Consider the following 22,553-nt stretch of genomic DNA (forward strand, 5'->3'; position numbering starts at 1 on the left):
CCTTATTCGAGAGATGATAGCCTCCATTCAAAGCTCTGGTAAAACTGTAACTCTGATTTGGATTCCTGGACATGTTGGTATCATGGGTAATGATATTGCGGATGCCTTGGCAAAACAAGGAGCGTCCAACCCTGTTGTTACCCTCGTAAACCACATTCCCCTATCTGACATTTTTTCCATCATCAAAGATAGATCCCGCAATGTTTGGGCAGAGTATTGGCACATTGCTAGTCAATCCAAGGGAGCCTGCTATGCCTCAATACAAAGGACTATTCTATCAAAACCGTGGTTTCAGCAATTCCCTCATTTTTCCAAAAAAGAAATTTCTTCACTCATTCGAATGAGGATCGGACATTGTTCCGTTCCTTCCCATCTTTTTAAAATTCACGTCGTTGACTCCTCAGATTGTACATTCTGTGGTCTAGAAGTGGGAACTTTAGATCACATATTTTTTGGTTGTCCCTCTTGTAATGTTTCACCTTTTTGGGTGTGAGAGTAATTTTAAATATTTCTTTTTTTTTTTTTTTGTTTAAAACAATATAAAATTTTCTTCTCTCTTGGCTATGACCGATATTTAAATTTTTTCTCTAAGGCTTTGCATATGTGTTCGCAGGGATGGAAAATTCCTCCCCTACAACACATAAGCCTCCATGAAAATTGGACCCTTTTCTTTGATATCTACAGAAAGCTACTTAAAGCTCTCTTGTACTATATATCTTTATAGACATATGTACTTAACTAATTAATACGTTATTTACGATCTTGAACGCAAATATACCCGTATTTATATTGTAATTAAATTCCATCAAACGTTGTGTAATTTTTTTGATTTATGATATAGGATTTTAATTACTTTCATTTTTGTGGTAACCCTCTTGGTTCTGATCGAGGTGTTGAGTTCAAAGTTGAATTAGTCTTTCTATTGCAAACCTAGACTTAAATGAATTTTCTGAATGAGCTAACTTTCCTATTGTAATTATTCTGATTCCCTGCACCCTAACAAAATCGTAGTTAAACGCTGATAAAAGATATTATACATGTTTATTTGGACAGGTAATTTAATATAACTCAAATGGTTAATTGTTAGTAAATTTGATTTTGGTAAACTCTTGGGTCTGTTTGGCGCCACTCCTTTTTGATTCTGCTGCTATAAGGTACATGTAAAGATTGATTTAGTAGGTTAATGTAATTAGTTAATTGCATATTTGACGAACTCGGAATAGCCCATTTGCTGGCATAATTTGGCTCCAATCCTCCATCAAGTAAACGAGATGATCGGGAGTGGACTAGAAATTTGCACAATCCTTTGACACGGCTCCTTGATTGATACCTAAGTTATCGTGTCCCAAGAAGCCTTCCACGTCATCATGTACTGCATTCAAGTTTCCCCCCGGGTCCCGATACCCCCAAATTCCGACCCCTCCTTGGACTACAATTTACTTAGGGCGAACCGGTTTCGTCCTATATACAATCATATACTCACGGTTGGTGTGGACTTACGGGTCGTGAATCCTCATTCCACGTCTAAGAGAAGATGCGAGAGTGGTCTACCGACCTAAATGCAAGCTGTATGCAGGTCCGCATCCTCCAATAGACAGTACATACGAATAAATATATGTATACATACAGTTTGGGAAAGGTTTATAACTTGCAATACAAGGCTATTTACCTCGCATCCCAAGCTCGGATCTCGCACAAAGAATTCTGCACAATTCTTAGCTTGGTAACCGAATATATACGTACTAATAAGGTGATACTAATAAATACTAGTAGAATAAGAAATTATTTGATAGTTTGTTTTGGAGAGCTATCGAACTCCAGGCTTTTGTTTGTTTGGTTTTGACGTTTTTATTTAAGAGAATCGTCATCTCTATTTGGTTTGGTTAATGGTCTTGTTGTAGGAGCGACCACTGCCTCCTATTGATGAACTGTATTTGTTTTAAATTTTACCTCCAGGGTTCAACATTAATTTTTGTTCATCCTATCCCGTGATTTTCCAATTGTTTCAAGTGGTTGATTGCCACATTAGAGAGTACTCGACCCTCAAATATCTCAGGCAACTGATGGGGTTTTGTATGAGCACCCAATCAATAAAATTCAAATGTTTCGTATAATTATTCGATATAAATCTGGCTAACCCGTGATTTTTCAATTGTCGATTGTGAATGATAAGTATTTGAGAACACGCATCTTCCAGCTGTTTCGGGTAATTAATAAAATCCTTTGTGACTAACTAATTATGGCCAAGGTCGTTTTCAAACTATGCGGTTGACCCAATTCTCCAGTGACCCTTTGTTTTGTAAACAAATAATATAAACATCTCCTGACACACTAACCTAAATGTGAGATTTGTTTATTTTAAAATTCCTTAGAAGTCATTTGTGCCTCTTTACTGATTCAGTTATGATACCGTTTATTGTGCATAGTTAATTTAAATATTTTTAATTCCTTTATTGAAGTTAAACTATTTATTTCATTTTCCGAATTTAGTAAATTTACTAGGTTAAATGAAGAATAAATATACATATATAAGTACACATATCTCGATTATCAAAATATGTTAAATAAGATTACATATATTAATAAATAAATATAAGGTATATGATTCTACATGGTCTTGAATATTAATAAATACATATTTTCTTTTTCAATAATATAGATATGTCCATGAGTAGGTATTAAAATCACTACCATTTCGATGCTTCGATTAATAAATAAAATACATATATATAATTACATTACTCATATATATATTCTTTATATACAATATATTATTTTATATTTATAAATATATATACAAATATACAACATACATATATTAATGTGTAATTCTTTGTTTTGTTGTTTTAATTTAATATTCAATTGATATACTTCCACTTCACAGCCCTTCTGTGTCTCCTGGGACCTGGAAATTATTTATAAAAGGAAAACTCACCCACGTCAAGGTATTTCCGGTCGGGTAGTACACAACAACCTTGATGAAGAAATCCTACCTAATTAATTGTATTTTTCAACTAATTTCAAAATAAATCTTTTCGACTATTTATTCCTATTTAATATTTTATTCTCGCTTGAATCGTATAAATTAGCTGATATTTAATTTTTCTTCCGAACGAAATCCTAATCCAGAAAACCCGTTGATTTAATAACACCTTTCTAGTTTAGGCTTTTGAATGATAGCTGTTTCAAATTCTTTTTCGAAATGATAGACTGATGATTAAAATTCCGGTTAAAACGACAAACACTTTTAACACTGTCGCTATACGCACGATGGATTTTAATTGAACAATTTATTAATTCTAAATTTCTTTTTATATAAATTGATAAGAAAATTTATTCCAAATTGTGCAAACTTTTAATTTACTCGACTATTAATAAATTAAATTTTTTCTAACTGTTAATTTTAGAACAAAGATTTAAACGTTTATTATTATCGAATCCTTTTTTTTTGTTTTGTGTTTCTTTTAACCTAAGATGAAGTATTTATTACTATTATTATTATTTTTTAACCAAATTGACGTTAAATTATAATCTATTTTTAAATATCAATACGCGATCACGTTCACTTTAGATTAACGATAACAAACTCTTAAATTTAATTTGAATGTTTTCACTTTGAATGAAATAATTATTTTTAAATTTTTAATTAATTCACAATTCACTTTTTGCACTTCACTTAACACTTTTAAGCACTGAGTTTAAATTATATTTATTTTCACTGTTTAACCAAATTAAACTGATTTAACAAAACTTCACTGGTGGGGTTTTCAGAATTTAGAAACTGAATTTAAGACTTTTTACAAAACTTTCTAAGTCCAGGTACTTGTTCAGAATTTAACACTTAGATTATTTCACTAGAATTTTACCAATAGACGTAGTACTGCCATGTAACAACTTTTCAAACCCTCGGCGCGACTGCCCTCCTGACTGATGAGTTCCATCTTTTATACCCCTCTCAGGTTCCAAAAGACGTATCTGAATGTCTCTTGATGCTTAATTCTATCTCCTATCAACTCGTAAATCCAAACACCCCTTCCATCAATATCGAATGTGCTCCCATAAGATGTTCTGCTTTCCGGCTCTGGGCGGTAGTTAGTTTTTATCTCACAAATCTAAGTCGATAGGGTCCGAATCGGGTAAGTCTGTGTTAATCGCCCAAGCTTCCTTTGTCCTGTGTTCATACAAAATGTAGTTAAATTCTCATGATTTTGTGTTCCTTTTTTTTCTCAATTTGCGATAGGTCCGTCCTCAATAATATATATATACATCTCAATTTTACGCATCTCGTGTGAAAAATACCTAAATCCATGTTGAAATCCCTACTATGCAGTTTAGAATTTCGATTTATCTAAATTCTACTCAATTTTATTGTCACTTATATGAGCTTTTCCATTTTCACCAGTACTTTCTCTCTTAATGCCGCAGATTTGAATTTTTCCTTATCTTTTGGATTTTCTTTTATCCGCGACGTTTTCTTGCACAATTTTCTTCTTTATTCTTATGTCATTTCTCATAACTCTTTAACTAGTTATTTTCCAAGTCGTATTTATTTATTTCACGGATAAATTTGAATTGTATCACTTTTCTCCACTTGGATTATTCTTTATCTCCGTTCTTTACCCTTTCTTTCATCTTTTCTCCACTTTTCCCGATGTGTGTGGTCTCCAGGAAAATTTCATACTTCATCTATTATTAATTAATATATAATTTTCCACACTTCTATGGGAGATATACCTAATTAGACTCTGGGATATCTGTCATTTTTATTGCCTGACCCAATCTCCGCCCCATCCTCCATCCCTCACTTACAAGATTTCACATAAATTATATGTCTGGACACCTGTTTACGTTTAAAATTTTGGTACCAGACTCGTAAATTTAGTTTAATTTCAAACCTATTAATTTTTATCTCTTTTGACTAATCTAAATACTTCATAAGACCAACGTTAAAGTTAATCGCTTTTCTAATCGTTTATTACCTTAACGTAAATAAAAGTCATGTTCAAATTCCGATTGTTTATCCTTCAAAATATACATGAGACCGCCAACCTTTTGTCTTGTTTCGATCCCTCCGTAATATTGGGTAACTCTAATATATATCTAACCTAATAATCATGAAAATGTCTACTTTTCCTGAATCTAATCTATCGATATATGTTTAATTTTACTGTCTTCTTCTAATACTCAATTTTCATTTTCCTAGAACCTTCGTAGCAGTCCAAAATCCCTGTACTATCCTTCCATTCGATCGCCGCACTTTTCTAAAAGTGTATTTTTTTTGCGAGATTTTTCATTCAAAATTGATTTACCAATATGTCCGTTTCATCTTAAATTGATAACGATTAATTTCCATTGTTTCCAACACTCACTCCTCTCTTTAGTACGAATTTTATCGAACATGACACCCTCCTTCTATCATAAATAATTGCACTACAGTTGAAATTCCGCCAGTAACTTTCCTTCGCTTTTCCCGTCCCTTTTTTATACTATCACGTTTATAAATTTTCCATTGCATTTTCGTGCGTGTGTTTTTCAATTTGTAAAATCTTCAAAGCACTCGATTTCAACGGTTCGCCATCACCTAAATGTCTCGGTTATTGTAAACATTTCCTAGAGTTTGTCGCCTTGAACGTCAGTGTTTATGCCATAGTGCGTTCACCTCTAATTTTTGTGGGAACGGAAATGCAATTAATTATCTTTTTTAATGTCGGGTCCAAGGTTCAATCCTTTGTCTTTCGTAGACACACCCCCCTTCGTTCACTGATTGGTTACTCAAAATTTTTATAGCTCTTTGTTTAGATCTATTGGTTGACAACCTTCATTGTTTATTTTTAGGCCTAGAAAAGGGGAAGCCCTGTCTAGTCCTAGACGATTTTACGACCTCTCTGCTTTCGTCTTAGAACCTCGATATAATTTCAACTATTACAGGAGTCTACTGCAAGCAAGCTGGATCAATTCTTTCTCCGCCAGATGTCGTTAGTATGTCCGTTTTTCATAAATAATTTGCATATTTTCTTGCAGCTATGGTTTATCTGTTTTTTCTTTCACTGTGATTTAAAGCCTTTCATCACAGTTCCCCCCTCTGAACTCAATTTGCTGTGGCTAACGTTGTATACTACTTTAGACATCGAAATTGTGTTCAAAATGTAGTCTAGCTTTTCTCCCCCCTTCGTTCTGTTATTCCCTATCTCTCTTTCCATTCTGTTATTTCCTTTCTCTACCTCACTCTATCATTCCCTATCTCTCTCTCCATTCTGTTATTTCCTTTCTCCCCCCCCCTCATTCTGTTATTCCCTATCTCTCTTTCCATTCTGTTATTTCCTTTCTCCCCCCCCTCATTCTGTTATTCCCTATCTCTCCTTCCATTCTGTCATTCCCTATCTCTCTTTTCATTCTGTTTGGATTGTTAACAACCTTGAACTTTGAATCACATTGTATTTTCTATTTTTTTTTTTCGCGTAGATTTTATTTTATGGAATTTTCTCTAATTTTGATAAACTCAAAATTAATCTCTTTTTTTTTCTGGGAAAAAAACACGCCCCTCGACTCGCGTGTTTAGGTGGTCCTCAACCTGGTTGGACTAAGACCTCCCTTTTCACAACAAGCGTCTCTTGACGTTTTATTCTTCAATCTTTTTTTTTTTTCTTTAATGAAAAAATAATTTATTTTTTTTTCAAATTCCAAACTGTTGAGTACCCCTGCTCCGTGTTATCAGTTGCTGCAAATTCCAATTCTACGCGCTTCCGTTTATTACTTGTCTAGACCATTTTATTTATTTTCATTCACTGTCAAGTGGCTTATCTCGGTGCCGTCTGAATTGTAATTTTTCTTTGAAATTGAAAGTTGAAATCATAACTAACACTCTTGTTGTTTCAAAACAACGCTTATTTGTTTTATCTATACTGGATTTAAGCTCCGATGTTTGTATTTCATAATAAGTGTCCGCAAATCCTAACTCTTTTATCCCGTTAGATAAATCATAATTTATCTTTTATCTTTATCCAATGTTTATCCTTATCTATAAGGATTATTTACGTTATCCTTCGTTTCATCTGGATATCACTTTTATCTTATCCTTTTTCGTTTTGTTTATCTTAATGTGTCACCCGTTCGTTCATGAAGGGCCAAGTTGGTTTACGTTTAAAATTCCTTCGCGTTGAATCCAAGTCGTAAATTTCTTACTTTGTTTATATTCTCAAAGGCGCGAGGGTTAGTTTTATAAACAATATGAGTCCTATTTTGTGGGTTCACTGTCCCGTCATAATGAATCGTGTTTAATTGCTTTCGTTTGTTTACGTAACGCAGTCTGTTGCATGCGAGCACTTTTTCACTTTTATTTATATTTTATTTATTGATCTATTTTATTTTTAATATCACTAAACTATTTCGCAGTTCTCTGGTAACAATATTTCCCTTCTCGTTTTTCTATTTTTTTTTTGTTTTTCTAGATTTTTTTTTCTTCTTGTATTTCATCACCTGATTCGTCAAAATCTATTTCCAATTTGCAAAATCCATATTCAATTTGCAAAATTTGTAAAATCTATTATGATTTTTTTTGCAATGCCTAACATGAATTTCCTTTAAATAGGTATATATATACACATATATATATATCCCATCATAAACATTCGTCAACAACATTAAAATCTCGAGCCGACTCTGAATTGTTTTTTTTTTTTTTTTTTGAAATTGAAACTCGAATTCTCAACTAACACTTTGTCTTTTCAAAACAACGTTTATTTGTTTGGCCTATACTTGAATTCTTTATCGAATCCATTGACTGGGTTCTCTGTGTCTTAAAATATGTCTTAATAGTCAACAACCTGATCCGAATGTCAACAAAATTATCATGAGTAAATCTTACATTATTTCAACTTACCCGTTTATATGGTAAATTATATTATGTAAGATTAATCTTACCTCACAAAACAAAACATCAAATGTTTCACCCTCATTAATGTCTCTGTCGATTATCGAGATTTGCGGTCCTGACAACAAGTATCTACATTGGCGGCACGTAGCGCGACCATTTGAATCTAACACGTGGTCCTAATGAGTAACTATGATGTAATACAACTACACTTTTCTATTTTGATATTATTGTTATTATAGATCTATCTATCACATGATATGGGTGTAATATTTCCGCTATTTATTATGTTACAACATGATCATAATAGATTACACCCCAACATCTCAAAAGAATTGTTTTTCTTTTGTTTTATAATGATATTAAAGTTAATCAAAAAAATTTTTTTTTTTTTTTGTTAATCAATTGATATTAATCAATTTTATATTTTTCGTAATCATTATTTTTGCAAAACCAATGATATCTAGTAAGGTACATTGGGTGTTGTAAAACATTAATCAATTTAATTTCTCTAAACCTTTCTATCCTCCTCATAATTCTGTCGAATGTCTAGCGATGAAATAATAATTTCTTTTCCTGACTTTGTGAATAATTTGTTAAGTACCACGGCCCGCCGCTGGTCGGATATAAGATAAACAATAATTGTTTACGTTAATACTTCACGATATCCAAATGCAATGTTTATGTTATATTTGTTCCAGCTATCTCGTTTTGTGTCATTGTTTATTTAATCTCGACGTTTGTTATTTAATTTTTTGTTCCTCGGAGTGATACGTATTATTCAACGATGTTTCCGACTTTTTAAAATCTCGATGTTTATCTTATCAATTTTTAGATGTTCTTTGATGTCCCAATAAGTTCGATGTTTTTCGGGTTTGTCTGTTTATTAAACTTGCTTTATATCAACATTCCGATTTGTTCGATGAACCCAAAACATAAACAATGTTTTTGTTTACGGAACGCATTCCTCTCGAGTGAATGACATCATTAACCTACTTCTTTCATATTGTTTATACTATCGTATGAAAGGTATTTTTATTGACTCTAAAGTTCACGGTCATTTGAATTAACACATTTTTATTTATAAGGACACTTTTTGTATTATAAGATTTATTCGTTAACACTTTCTTTTTGGATTTATTGTTTGTTTACGTTAATCTATTTATTTTTAAATTTCACTGTATATTTATGTAATGTCGCACTTTTCTGATAATTTTTTTTTTTGTTTTGTTAACTCTTTAATTAATTTCGTTCTATTTATTATTATTATTTTCTCCGTTTTTGCAATAGGTTGACCAATAACTTTGTTTTTTTTTTCTCTCAAAACTTATAAAACCTGAACCTCCTGGACACGGCTATGCAGTTGTAATGTTTCACCTTTTTGGGTGTGAGAGTAATTTTAAATATTTCTTTTTTTTTTTTTTTTGTTTAAAACAATATAAAATTTTCTTCTCTCTTGGCTATGACCGATATTTAAATTTTTTCTCTAAGGCTTTGCATATGTGTTCGCAGGGATGGAAAATTCCTCCCCTACAACACATAAGCCTCCATGAAAATTGGACCCTTTTCTTTGATATCTACAGAAAGCTACTTAAAGCTCTCTTGTACTATATATCTTTATAGACATATGTACTTAACTAATTAATACGTTATTTACGATCTTGAACGCAAATATACCCGTATTTATATTGTAATTAAATTCCATCAAACGTTGTGTAATTTTTTTGATTTATGATATAGGATTTTAATTACTTTCATTTTTGTGGTAACCCTCTTGGTTCTGATCGAGGTGTTGAGTTCAAAGTTGAATTAGTCTTTCTATTGCAAACCTAGACTTAAATGAATTTTCTGAATGAGCTAACTTTCCTATTGTAATTATTCTGATTCCCTGCACCCTAACAAAATCGTAGTTAAACGCTGATAAAAGATATTATACATGTTTATTTGGACAGGTAATTTAATATAACTCAAATGGTTAATTGTTAGTAAATTTGATTTTGGTAAACTCTTGGGTCTGTTTGGCGCCACTCCTTTTTGATTCTGCTGCTATAAGGTACATGTAAAGATTGATTTAGTAGGTTAATGTAATTAGTTAATTGCATATTTGACGAACTCGGAATAGCCCATTTGCTGGCATAATTTGGCTCCAATCCTCCATCAAGTAAACGAGATGATCGGGAGTGGACTAGAAATTTGCACAATCCTTTGACACGGCTCCTTGATTGATACCTAAGTTATCGTGTCCCAAGAAGCCTTCCACGTCATCATGTACTGCATTCAAGTTTCCCCCCGGGTCCCGATACCCCCAAATTCCGACCCCTCCTTGGACTACAATTTACTTAGGGCGAACCGGTTTCGTCCTATATACAATCATATACTCACGGTTGGTGTGGACTTACGGGTCGTGAATCCTCATTCCACGTCTAAGAGAAGATGCGAGAGTGGTCTACCGACCTAAATGCAAGCTGTATGCAGGTCCGCATCCTCCAATAGACAGTACATACGAATAAATATATGTATACATACAGTTTGGGAAAGGTTTATAACTTGCAATACAAGGCTATTTACCTCGCATCCCAAGCTCGGATCTCGCACAAAGAATTCTGCACAATTCTTAGCTTGGTAACCGAATATATACGTACTAATAAGGTGATACTAATAAATACTAGTAGAATAAGAAATTATTTGATAGTTTGTTTTGGAGAGCTATCGAACTCCAGGCTTTTGTTTGTTTGGTTTTGACGTTTTTATTTAAGAGAATCGTCATCTCTATTTGGTTTGGTTAATGGTCTTGTTGTAGGAGCGACCACTGCCTCCTATTGATGAACTGTATTTGTTTTAAATTTTACCTCCAGGGTTCAACATTAATTTTTGTTCATCCTATCCCGTGATTTTCCAATTGTTTCAAGTGGTTGATTGCCACATTAGAGAGTACTCGACCCTCAAATATCTCAGGCAACTGATGGGGTTTTGTATGAGCACCCAATCAATAAAATTCAAATGTTTCGTATAATTATTCGATATAAATCTGGCTAACCCGTGATTTTTCAATTGTCGATTGTGAATGATAAGTATTTGAGAACACGCATCTTCCAGCTGTTTCGGGTAATTAATAAAATCCTTTGTGACTAACTAATTATGGCCAAGGTCGTTTTCAAACTATGCGGTTGACCCAATTCTCCAGTGACCCTTTGTTTTGTAAACAAATAATATAAACATCTCCTGACACACTAACCTAAATGTGAGATTTGTTTATTTTAAAATTCCTTAGAAGTCATTTGTGCCTCTTTACTGATTCAGTTATGATACCGTTTATTGTGCATAGTTAATTTAAATATTTTTAATTCCTTTATTGAAGTTAAACTATTTATTTCATTTTCCGAATTTAGTAAATTTACTAGGTTAAATGAAGAATAAATATACATATATAAGTACACATATCTCGATTATCAAAATATGTTAAATAAGATTACATATATTAATAAATAAATATAAGGTATATGATTCTACATGGTCTTGAATATTAATAAATACATATTTTCTTTTTCAATAATATAGATATGTCCATGAGTAGGTATTAAAATCACTACCATTTCGATGCTTCGATTAATAAATAAAATACATATATATAATTACATTACTCATATATATATTCTTTATATACAATATATTATTTTATATTTATAAATATATATACAAATATACAACATACATATATTAATGTGTAATTCTTTGTTTTGTTGTTTTAATTTAATATTCAATTGATATACTTCCACTTCACAGCCCTTCTGTGTCTCCTGGGACCTGGAAATTATTTATAAAAGGAAAACTCACCCACGTCAAGGTATTTCCGGTCGGGTAGTACACAACAACCTTGATGAAGAAATCCTACCTAATTAATTGTATTTTTCAACTAATTTCAAAATAAATCTTTTCGACTATTTATTCCTATTTAATATTTTATTCTCGCTTGAATCGTATAAATTAGCTGATATTTAATTTTTCTTCCGAACGAAATCCTAATCCAGAAAACCCGTTGATTTAATAACACCTTTCTAGTTTAGGCTTTTGAATGATAGCTGTTTCAAATTCTTTTTCGAAATGATAGACTGATGATTAAAATTCCGGTTAAAACGACAAACACTTTTAACACTGTCGCTATACGCACGATGGATTTTAATTGAACAATTTATTAATTCTAAATTTCTTTTTATATAAATTGATAAGAAAATTTATTCCAAATTGTGCAAACTTTTAATTTACTCGACTATTAATAAATTAAATTTTTTCTAACTGTTAATTTTAGAACAAAGATTTAAACGTTTATTATTATCGAATCCTTTTTTTTTGTTTTGTGTTTCTTTTAACCTAAGATGAAGTATTTATTACTATTATTATTATTTTTTAACCAAATTGACGTTAAATTATAATCTATTTTTAAATATCAATACGCGATCACGTTCACTTTAGATTAACGATAACAAACTCTTAAATTTAATTTGAATGTTTTCACTTTGAATGAAATAATTATTTTTAAATTTTTAATTAATTCACAATTCACTTTTTGCACTTCACTTAACACTTTTAAGCACTGAGTTTAAATTATATTTATTTTCACTGTTTAACCAAATTAAACTGATTTAACAAAACTTCACTGGTGGGGTTTTCAGAATTTAGAAACTGAATTTAAGACTTTTTACAAAACTTTCTAAGTCCAGGTACTTGTTCAGAATTTAACACTTAGATTATTTCACTAGAATTTTACCAATAGACGTAGTACTGCCATGTAACAACTTTTCAAACCCTCGGCGCGACTGCCCTCCTGACTGATGAGTTCCATCTTTTATACCCCTCTCAGGTTCCAAAAGACGTATCTGAATGTCTCTTGATGCTTAATTCTATCTCCTATCAACTCGTAAATCCAAACACCCCTTCCATCAATATCGAATGTGCTCCCATAAGATGTTCTGCTTTCCGGCTCTGGGCGGTAGTTAGTTTTTATCTCACAAATCTAAGTCGATAGGGTCCGAATCGGGTAAGTCTGTGTTAATCGCCCAAGCTTCCTTTGTCCTGTGTTCATACAAAATGTAGTTAAATTCTCATGATTTTGTGTTCCTTTTTTTTCTCAATTTGCGATAGGTCCGTCCTCAATAATATATATATACATCTCAATTTTACGCATCTCGTGTGAAAAATACCTAAATCCATGTTGAAATCCCTACTATGCAGTTTAGAATTTCGATTTATCTAAATTCTACTCAATTTTATTGTCACCTATATGAGCTTTTCCATTTTCACCAGTACTTTCTCTCTTAATGCCGCAGATTTGAATTTTTCCTTATCTTTTGGATTTTCTTTTATCCGCGACGTTTTCTTGCACAATTTTCTTCTTTATTCTTATGTCATTTCTCATAACTCTTTAACTAGTTATTTTCCAAGTCGTATTTATTTATTTCACGGATAAATTTGAATTGTATCACTTTTCTCCACTTGGATTATTCTTTATCTCCGTTCTTTACCCTTTCTTTCATCTTTTCTCCACTTTTCCCGATGTGTGTGGTCTCCAGGAAAATTTCATACTTCATCTATTATTAATTAATATATAATTTTCCACACTTCTATGGGAGATATACCTAATTAGACTCTGGGATATCTGTCATTTTTATTGCCTGACCCAATCTCCGCCCCATCCTCCATCCCTCACTTACAAGATTTCACATAAATTATATGTCTGGACACCTGTTTACGTTTAAAATTTTGGTACCAGACTCGTAAATTTAGTTTAATTTCAAACCTATTAATTTTTATCTCTTTTGACTAATCTAAATACTTCATAAGACCAACGTTAAAGTTAATCGCTTTTCTAATCGTTTATTACCTTAACGTAAATAAAAGTCATGTTCAAATTCCGATTGTTTATCCTTCAAAATATACATGAGACCGCCAACCTTTTGTCTTGTTTCGATCCCTCCGTAATATTGGGTAACTCTAATATATATCTAACCTAATAATCATGAAAATGTCTACTTTTCCTGAATCTAATCTATCGATATATGTTTAATTTTACTGTCTTCTTCTAATACTCAATTTTCATTTTCCTAGAACCTTCGTAGCAGTCCAAAATCCCTGTACTATCCTTCCATTCGATCGCCGCACTTTTCTAAAAGTGTATTTTTTTTTGCGAGATTTTTCATTCAAAATTGATTTACCAATATGTCCGTTTCATCTTAAATTGATAACGATTAATTTCCATTGTTTCCAACACTCACTCCTCTCTTTAGTACGAATTTTATCGAACATGACACCCTCCTTCTATCATAAATAATTGCACTACAGTTGAAATTCCGCCAGTAACTTTCCTTCGCTTTTCCCGTCCCTTTTTTATACTATCACGTTTATAAATTTTCCATTGCATTTTCGTGCGTGTGTTTTTCAATTTGTAAAATCTTCAAAGCACTCGATTTCAACGGTTCGCCATCACCTAAATGTCTCGGTTATTGTAAACATTTCCTAGAGTTTGTCGCCTTGAACGTCAGTGTTTATGCCATAGTGCGTTCACCTCTAATTTTTGTGGGAACGGAAATGCAATTAATTATCTTTTTTAATGTCGGGTCCAAGGTTCAATCCTTTGTCTTTCGTAGACACACCCCCCTTCGTTCACTGATTGGTTACTCAAAATTTTTATAGCTCTTTGTTTAGATCTATTGGTTGACAACCTTCATTGTTTATTTTTAGGCCTAGAAAAGGGGAAGCCCTGTCTAGTCCTAGACGATTTTACGACCTCTCTGCTTTCGTCTTAGAACCTCGATATAATTTCAACTATTACAGGAGTCTACTGCAAGCAAGCTGGATCAATTCTTTCTCCGCCAGATGTCGTTAGTATGTCCGTTTTTCATAAATAATTTGCATATTTTCTTGCAGCTATGGTTTATCTGTTTTTTCTTTCACTGTGATTTAAAGCCTTTCATCACACTCTCTAAACAAATATCCTCTCTTCTATCAAGCCTTATCTAAAATTGCCTCCCCTCCATTCAACATCTCATCTCTTCTTCATTATAATTTTGAAATTTGCCCATTTAAATAAAATTAATATTTAAATTCACTTTTCATTTCTCAATAATTTTAAATGATGGCCAAGAACACCCTTGAAGGGTGAAAGCCAGAAATAATGTTAAAAAAAAAAAAAACGCTTCCCTAGTTACGTTACAAATGCATTTGGTTAAATAATTGTCAGACATTATATTTTCATAGGACATAATAAGTGGGTTTTGATAATTTAAAAGGTCTAGGTTAACATCTCCTATAAGTACAATATTTTCTCTGGGTCTTATATTAGACAGAATGGAAGATATTTCATTGAGAAATTGAACTTTGTTGGAGTTGGGGGGGCGGTATATTGCTATGATGTTTAAAATATTCTTGTTTGGAAGTGTCATAGAGCCAAGCACACATTCAAAATGATTCGTTTCTATTGACTTCTGTTGAAATGTGAGTTCATCTCGAACGTACAACAATATACCTCCACCCGATTTTTTACTTCGGCAATAATTGTAACATTTTAATCCAGGAATATTATACAGACAGACTAGCTCTGATGTTATAGCCGTTTCACATAACATTAACGCATGAATATGTTTCCAACAAGAATTTAAGTAGACATTCAGAGTATTCCAGTATTTATAAATCGATCTAATATTCAACTGAACAATATTAATATTTTCCATACTATAGTTACTATGAACATTTAGCCAATCCTGGAAATCAATCAATTGTTTTATAAAATTGACAGCTGAGGCCTTGACTGTGTCAGATGTCTTATTTTTTGGAATAACTCTTCCTCTTGATTCAGTTTTTGCTGATCCCATAGATGCATTTGAGAGAGTGTAGTAAACGTTTTTATTTATTGTTATTAAGTTTAATTTGTAGAACTCCATTTTATTTTTTTTATATATACAATAATATTATTATTGGGTTTATAAAAACAGTTTATTTTTAAACAAGTTCTGCTGTGTAATTATTACTACGCGTGACAGCTGTTTCGCCCTCTAAACAGTTTGATAATGCCTTTAGAGGGCGAAACAGCTGTCACGCGTAGTAATAATTACACAGCAGAACTTGTTTAAAAATAAACTGTTTTTATAAACCCAATAATAATATTATTGTATATGTAGTAAACGTATCGCTGAGTAATATCCAGAGTTTTTAGCCAAAATTGTTGACATACAGGGCGTCGACCCTCTCCATCGTTAATAAAATATTTAAAAGTATTGTCTCTTGAATTACTCTCTTTTGTTCTTTTTCTTTTAATTTCTACCTTTGATGACATTCCTACTAACCAATCTTTTTTTCTTTCAGCGGACAAGGCCCAAAAATGATCAAATAATCCTTTCCTTCTTTCTTCACTAATCTCGGCACAATTATTCCCACATTTTTTTCCAACGCAAGGGTTTTCATGTAGTCTCTTTTCTTGAACGATTGATCCATCTTTTGTATATTGCTGGCCAGATTTTTTCAATTGGTTATAAAGTTTTTTTTTGTTCTGTCTCTTTTTTCTTATACCATCTTCACCAACTGTTGTCTCTTGTGATCTTTTCTTATTTTTCTTCTGTCTTTTCGTTGGATTATCAAGTTCACTTTCGCTAGAAGATTCGTCACCAGTCTCTTTCCACGACGAGGAATCCCATACGAAATCTTCCTGATCAGATAAAAAATCCACATAACTTTTCTTCATCGCAGCCTGTTTACTTTTCTTTTTTTTGGGTTGTGGTTCTTCATTGTCAGGAAAACTTGGTAAGTCTTGTGATATGATGCACTTTTACTGAGATAATACAGGCGGAGACCTCTAGCGGCAGAGTCGAAAAATAAGTAATTACGATCAAATGGATGGGTGGATGAAGCTTTACAGGATCGAAGGCAGATGTCTCTGTGAGGTAGAGAGATGGACCAATCGTAGGCCTCGATTTAATCTCCCACCAATCAAGAGGATCTAGAGGATGCGGGGCGGCAAGTGGGAGTGGTTTACCGAAGCAGACAAAGGAATGGACTTTGAACCGGGAGGGGCTATCTCGATTTATTACAGGAAAAAAACGGAACCTTGGTAGAGGGTAGTGCGATGACGTCATGGGTTTGGAATGCAAGGGTGTGGCGGAAACGGGATCGTAAACCATCGACGAACGAGGGGGACGTGTTTCAAGAAGGGTAAGGGACATAACGCGAAACGAACTGGGGACTGAGAGAAATTGGTAGAATCCTACGTTAAGACATACCGGGAGTGGAAATCATTGGGGGAGAGGGCAGTTACACGCGTCAATTAAGGCGATGTGATATTCCAGATGTCCTTCGAATTCGGAAGGGGCGCGGCCTATTGGCATGGGTAATAGAAAACTTAAGAACCAATAAGAGAAAGCCGAACCCCAGACTTATATTTGCCCCTTATTTGCCCAATTACGCCCATAAACGCACACTGGTAAAATTTGTCAAAAATTCGGTATAATATAATATCGGCGTAATGCATATAACTCTTCCATTTATCAAATTTTACAGGAGGCACAAAAAACTGTTTTTTAAACTCTTCGTTTTTTTATGCGACATCTCACAAAAGCGCCTCTGTCTGTACAGATATATTTATATGTGTTGTATGGTATATATGTTGTATAGTATATATATATTTATATCGCCACTGGTTGGGCAGGGTTGCGGGGCGGATTAAGGAAGAGGTTCAAGGAAGGGTTTTATTAATGCGGGTCTTGAAGAAAGAAATGTACTTAAAATTTGTACAGTTTTTTGTAATAAAATTTTGCAACAATTTTTAAATATTTTTTTATTAAGTAAATTTTTAGGTGGGTCCTAATATATAAGGTAGGTTATCTATACCAACATAATAGAAATAACATTCCAATAACATCACAGTAATGTTTTACAATACAGAATTAGAATCATTCGCTTTGGTTGGAAGAGAAGTGTTCATTAATGCAAACATTTTGTTAACAGTTAAATAATGGACGGAATGTAGCGAAGCCGTGTTTTAAGGAGATGCACTACGTCGTGTAATATTTTAAATTGAGCCGCTATCAATAACAACCCTTACTTAGATGGCGATAAGGTTAAAATTCCCGCTTAACACCACCCGCCGGTTTTGATTTATGCAAGAAAAAAACATGGCCAAAAAATGCCCTTTATTTTATTTTGTGGATGTTAAGGCATAAATATTAAAAATTTTTTTGATCATTTTATAAATAACTTAATTTACCACATTATACAATAAAATCATGTACGAAAATGAGTTCGTAAGTAGGAGATTTTGATCTCTAAAGCAGTTTTCATAGGCCTCATACATTATTTTTTTCTGGGCTTATTATTATTATTTATTTATTAACGCCCTATCGGGCTTTTACATAGTAAGTTGACAGTTTATGTATTTAAGTGTAACATGTACATGGATAAAATAGCTAAATATAATTTACTCATAAGGTATTTAGAAAATAATATGGTTTAGTAAATCAAAGTATGAAAACAAGATCTTTTTTAAAGCTAATAAATATTACAAGTTAATAACTAGCAAAAAGGTCTAAAATTAGTTGCCTTTTGAAACTCTCAAAGTTATTAACACCAAATATGTCGATAAGTTTACAATATTTGTTTGCAAGGTGATGAATTCTTGGAATAGATTGATCTAAAAAATTCTCGATTATTTCAAAGGTCAAGATGTATTCTACTCGCAGTATTTGCCTGGAAATTTGTTGGATGAAATACTTACCCAAATTTAATTTGAAATAAACCAAATGCTACGCAAAGACAAATTATAAACATAAAAATGAAATAAAAGCCGAGGTGAAGTAAATCACAATAATAAATGCCAATTGTCTCAAAATTTTTTTTGGAAAGGAATCAACTATGGTATCAATCTATCGATCAAAAGTTTGTCTTATTGGAGATTTACATCATTATTCTGGATAATTGTGATCCCTAAAAAGTATCTTAGGACTCTCATGGTCTTTTTTTAAGCCTTTTAAAAGAACTCACTCGAAAAATGAACAATTCCAAAACCTGCATTGACCATTTAGAATAAAACATAAAACACAAGCAATCTGTAATGCGTGTAATGAAAGCTATTTTGTATATATAATTTACAATCTCGAACCCAAGTGACGGTTTTATTTCGTTTTATATGCAACTTTAAAATTGAATTTTAAAATAAAATTATATGTAACCGATAAAAAAGTGAAATGAAAGTTTAATTTTAAAAATTCTTAAGTAAAGGAATGTGTTTTCAAAATGTTTAGTTTCATAATTTTTTAAAGTTTTTCTACACAAAACACACGGGTTAGTTTTTTAAGCCAATATTAATACCAAAATTTAATTATTTATGAACAAAAATTTTGATTCCTAATACACATCTAAAAGATTATTGGACCTAGTTTTTAGAACAGTTTTTTTTGGCAAAAAATTATAAAATAACTATTTTATCGGAATGATTGTAAAATTCGGAACAATATAAAAAAATACATTCCAAATGAAAGCTTCTGGAATGGTCCATGTTAAGAAATTTCTAATTTCAGACGGGTTAAAATAGGCCGTCGATAATAGAAAAATCTGAAACAAACCGTAATGCCGTCAACCCCTCGATCTAATAAAGTATACTGATAAACTTCAAAATATTGATAATACGAGTGCATATAAATGATACATGGAATAAGTTCATAGATTTGATCCAACAAATCTTAGGTCCGATTCCAAAGAAATTGTAAAGAATATTTCGCATTAAATATAGACATTAAAGCCGAAATTACATTAAAAAACTAGTTGCGCAGAGGTAGTGTTATGACATTAGTTTCACTGCTAGTTTCACGTATAAACATAAAGTTTTATCATGCATGCCTCAACATTTAGAATCGCATTAAGAAAATTAAATAAAAATAACACTGAAAGTGCCCATAAGAACTCCATCAAAAGGAATTTTTAACAACTTGAATGTTTTCAGTATTATGAAACTCTACTAAACGATAAATAAATTTTATTCAAAATTAAAGTACCTTACACTAAAAGGAGGATAACGTTGGAAAATTTGACGCGACAGCAGAAATCGACGCGACAGAAGAAGTTGACGCGACAGCAGCAGTTGACGCGATGGCAGATGTTGATTTCGTTGACGGTATGGACTCCGAAATTAAAATTTCTGCACTAGATTGTTCATCGAAGTCGAGTTTACGTTTAATTAATTTCCTTTTTAATGTTCTCCGTTCTTGAGCTTGTAGGATTTGATCTGATTCTCTAATGGGCATATTTCTTTTGAATCTAGAATCTACAATTTCTGGTAAAACACACTCCATATAAAAACGAACTAATTTTTCTTCCATTTGGTCTGTCCAAAATATATCGTCTTTTTTAATGTATTCCAATTTCAATGGCACATTACTTCCTGACCACACGCCAAAAAGACATATATTCTTTCCAGTTACCCGTAATTGACCTTGAATCTGGTAGTACCATGCATGGGCTTTATTGACGCTCCCGTCCTTCTTCCAAAAAGTTACCTTCTTTCTTTTAATCGCCTCTTCTAGTCCGAGTTTGAAGGCTGTAATGGGGCACTTTACTTCAACCACCATATCGTCTGTTATTCCGTCCGGCGTAGCCCCTAAAAATGGTATATTGCTGTCGATAAACAGACCACAAGGCTTTATTTGAATACCTACTTGCATGCTTAATTCGGTTAAGGCAAGTTTTTCATTCCGGATACCATGACTGATACTAGTTACATGGGACATGTTGTTTGCAATAATCAAACTACGAACAAGAGGGCCACAACTCGTACTCTCTTTTTTTTTTATAACTCTCCCAAAATTTGACGCCGTCAGCATCATGCGTCTGTGCTCACGCCATTCGTTAGAATCCCCTTGAAGAACAGTAAGTTCTTGAATTTGATTCCTTACCTGTTGTTTTTCGACCAATAAACTTAAAACGAGTTTTTTCCCTTTTTCTAATTCATCCAGTTCCATATCTACTTGTGCACTTGCATTGCCATATTCTTTGTTGCCCTTTTTAGGGTCAGTATGCCGTAACCTATTCTTTTTTCTAATAAAATTTAAATTATATTGCGTTTTTTTGTAACGTTTCTCTTCAATCTTACTAATAACATTAGATTTGGGACTCCTACCCAAGATTTTTTTTTGCAATGTGCTTATTGGCCTTCGAGTGTTAAATGATACAACCGCAGCATGGCAGCGGGCTTGATAGGACTGTCTACAGGAATAATTTATACGTTTTCCGCCTATAAATTTAGCAACTATGCTATTATATCTTTCAACAACATTGCTGTCAACGTCATGAATTAAACTTCGAGAGTGAGAAGCGACAGAGTTGTTGATCAAACATAGTCGTACCCAAATTGGATTACATTTTAAGTCCGACACAATATTTTTACCGTTTGGCTTTGGTCCCGAACAAAAATAAGTTTTGCACTTAGCGTGATCACCAAATACATGACTTGTAGAGTTGATTATGTCAGAAAAGAGGTTATTAATTTTTTCAGATAATGGAATTGGCTGATTTTTATTGTACTTAATAGCCGAAGTAACAGCAGTTCTAAGGGACATTATTCGTTCCACAGTAATAAAATTTCGTAACTTTTTAGGATATTTAGTGTCAATTGTCAAGGCTCGTAATTTGTTGCAATAATTCCTTAGAACATGATTCCTGCATTCAACCTTCTCTACGGTATAATCGGTGTAAGGTCGAGCAGCAAGAATTTTAGAGTAAGTACTCGAATCACCATCTGAAATTATTCTAGCAAACAATAGATTGTACATAGAAATTGAACGCTTAAATCCTTCGAGTATGATGTCAGTTTCCATGCCTGAAGAAGACCCCGAATAATTTTTGTAACATACATGGTCTGAGACGGTTTTTTTCTTTCTTTCTTCAAAAGAACAAATCGAGCAAAATTTATTGCGAACCGCCATAAATAGGACTTTACCCGTTTTCCTGCCAACGATTGCAGCAGCACCAGATAACGATGAATAGTTTGACCTGTATGACCGTTTACCCCAACAACCGTCTGCTATGACATCGATCATTGGAACACCATTTTGATCTAAACGTCCTTCCTCTATAGCTGCATCACGCTCTTCAGCGGCAGCATCTGTCATTACATCTACAGAAGTATCTTCCCATTGCTTAGATATATTTTTATGAAATTTTTGGTAAGTAACTTGTGACATTGCTGGAATATCCAAAGCGCCTAAAAGCTCTTGCAATTGAGAGAAACCCCCCCCTACGGACATAATTCCTGCGACTGCAGAATTATTAACATCCATATCCAATAAATCAATTTTGTTAAGAATGAAAATGTAAATGGAATTCTCCAAAACGTGAAAATCGTTTTCATTTAATTTATACGGAAAATGAAACGAATAAATAATTATTAAATAATTTACAATTTCGTTAAATTTCACCACTGTGCGTCGCTTTGGTACGCAAAAGCCCGCGAGATTTAAAATTGGTAAACACTCGTTGTTTTGTTCAGCTGCGTTATTTACAAATTTTTGGCAAAGACATTATTGCATGGTTGTTTTCCAAATAGTATTATCATATAAATCGACTAAATTAATAAATTACAATACCTAATTATAGTTAGGAATAAGGTGTAAAAAAAATACTTACTTGTACATTTTCATTGACAGATAAA

At 32.7% G+C, this 22,553-nt stretch overlaps 1 protein-coding gene across 1 annotated transcript in view; it reads right to left on the minus strand.

Moving 5' to 3' along the window:
* Nucleotides 1-17,469, minus strand: part of LOC149409234 (uncharacterized) — an 80,116-nt gene extending 62,647 nt beyond the window's left edge. The window contains exons 1-3 of the mRNA XM_089650053.1: nt 16,038-17,469; nt 15,637-15,753; nt 7,782-7,784 (exon numbers count right to left, since the gene is read on the minus strand). Of these exons, the coding sequence (XP_089506179.1) occupies nt 7,782-7,784; nt 15,637-15,753; nt 16,038-16,601 (684 nt within the window). The 5' untranslated portion in view covers nt 16,602-17,469. The remainder of the gene's footprint in view (nt 1-7,781; nt 7,785-15,636; nt 15,754-16,037) is intronic.
* Nucleotides 17,470-22,553: the final 5,084 nt, after the last annotated feature.

This window comes from Hesperophylax consimilis, unplaced genomic scaffold (assembly GCF_061612785.1).
Source record: "Hesperophylax consimilis isolate HC1 unplaced genomic scaffold, BYU_Hcon_1.0 scaffold_33, whole genome shotgun sequence".
Lineage (NCBI taxonomy): Eukaryota > Metazoa > Arthropoda > Insecta > Trichoptera > Limnephilidae > Hesperophylax > Hesperophylax consimilis.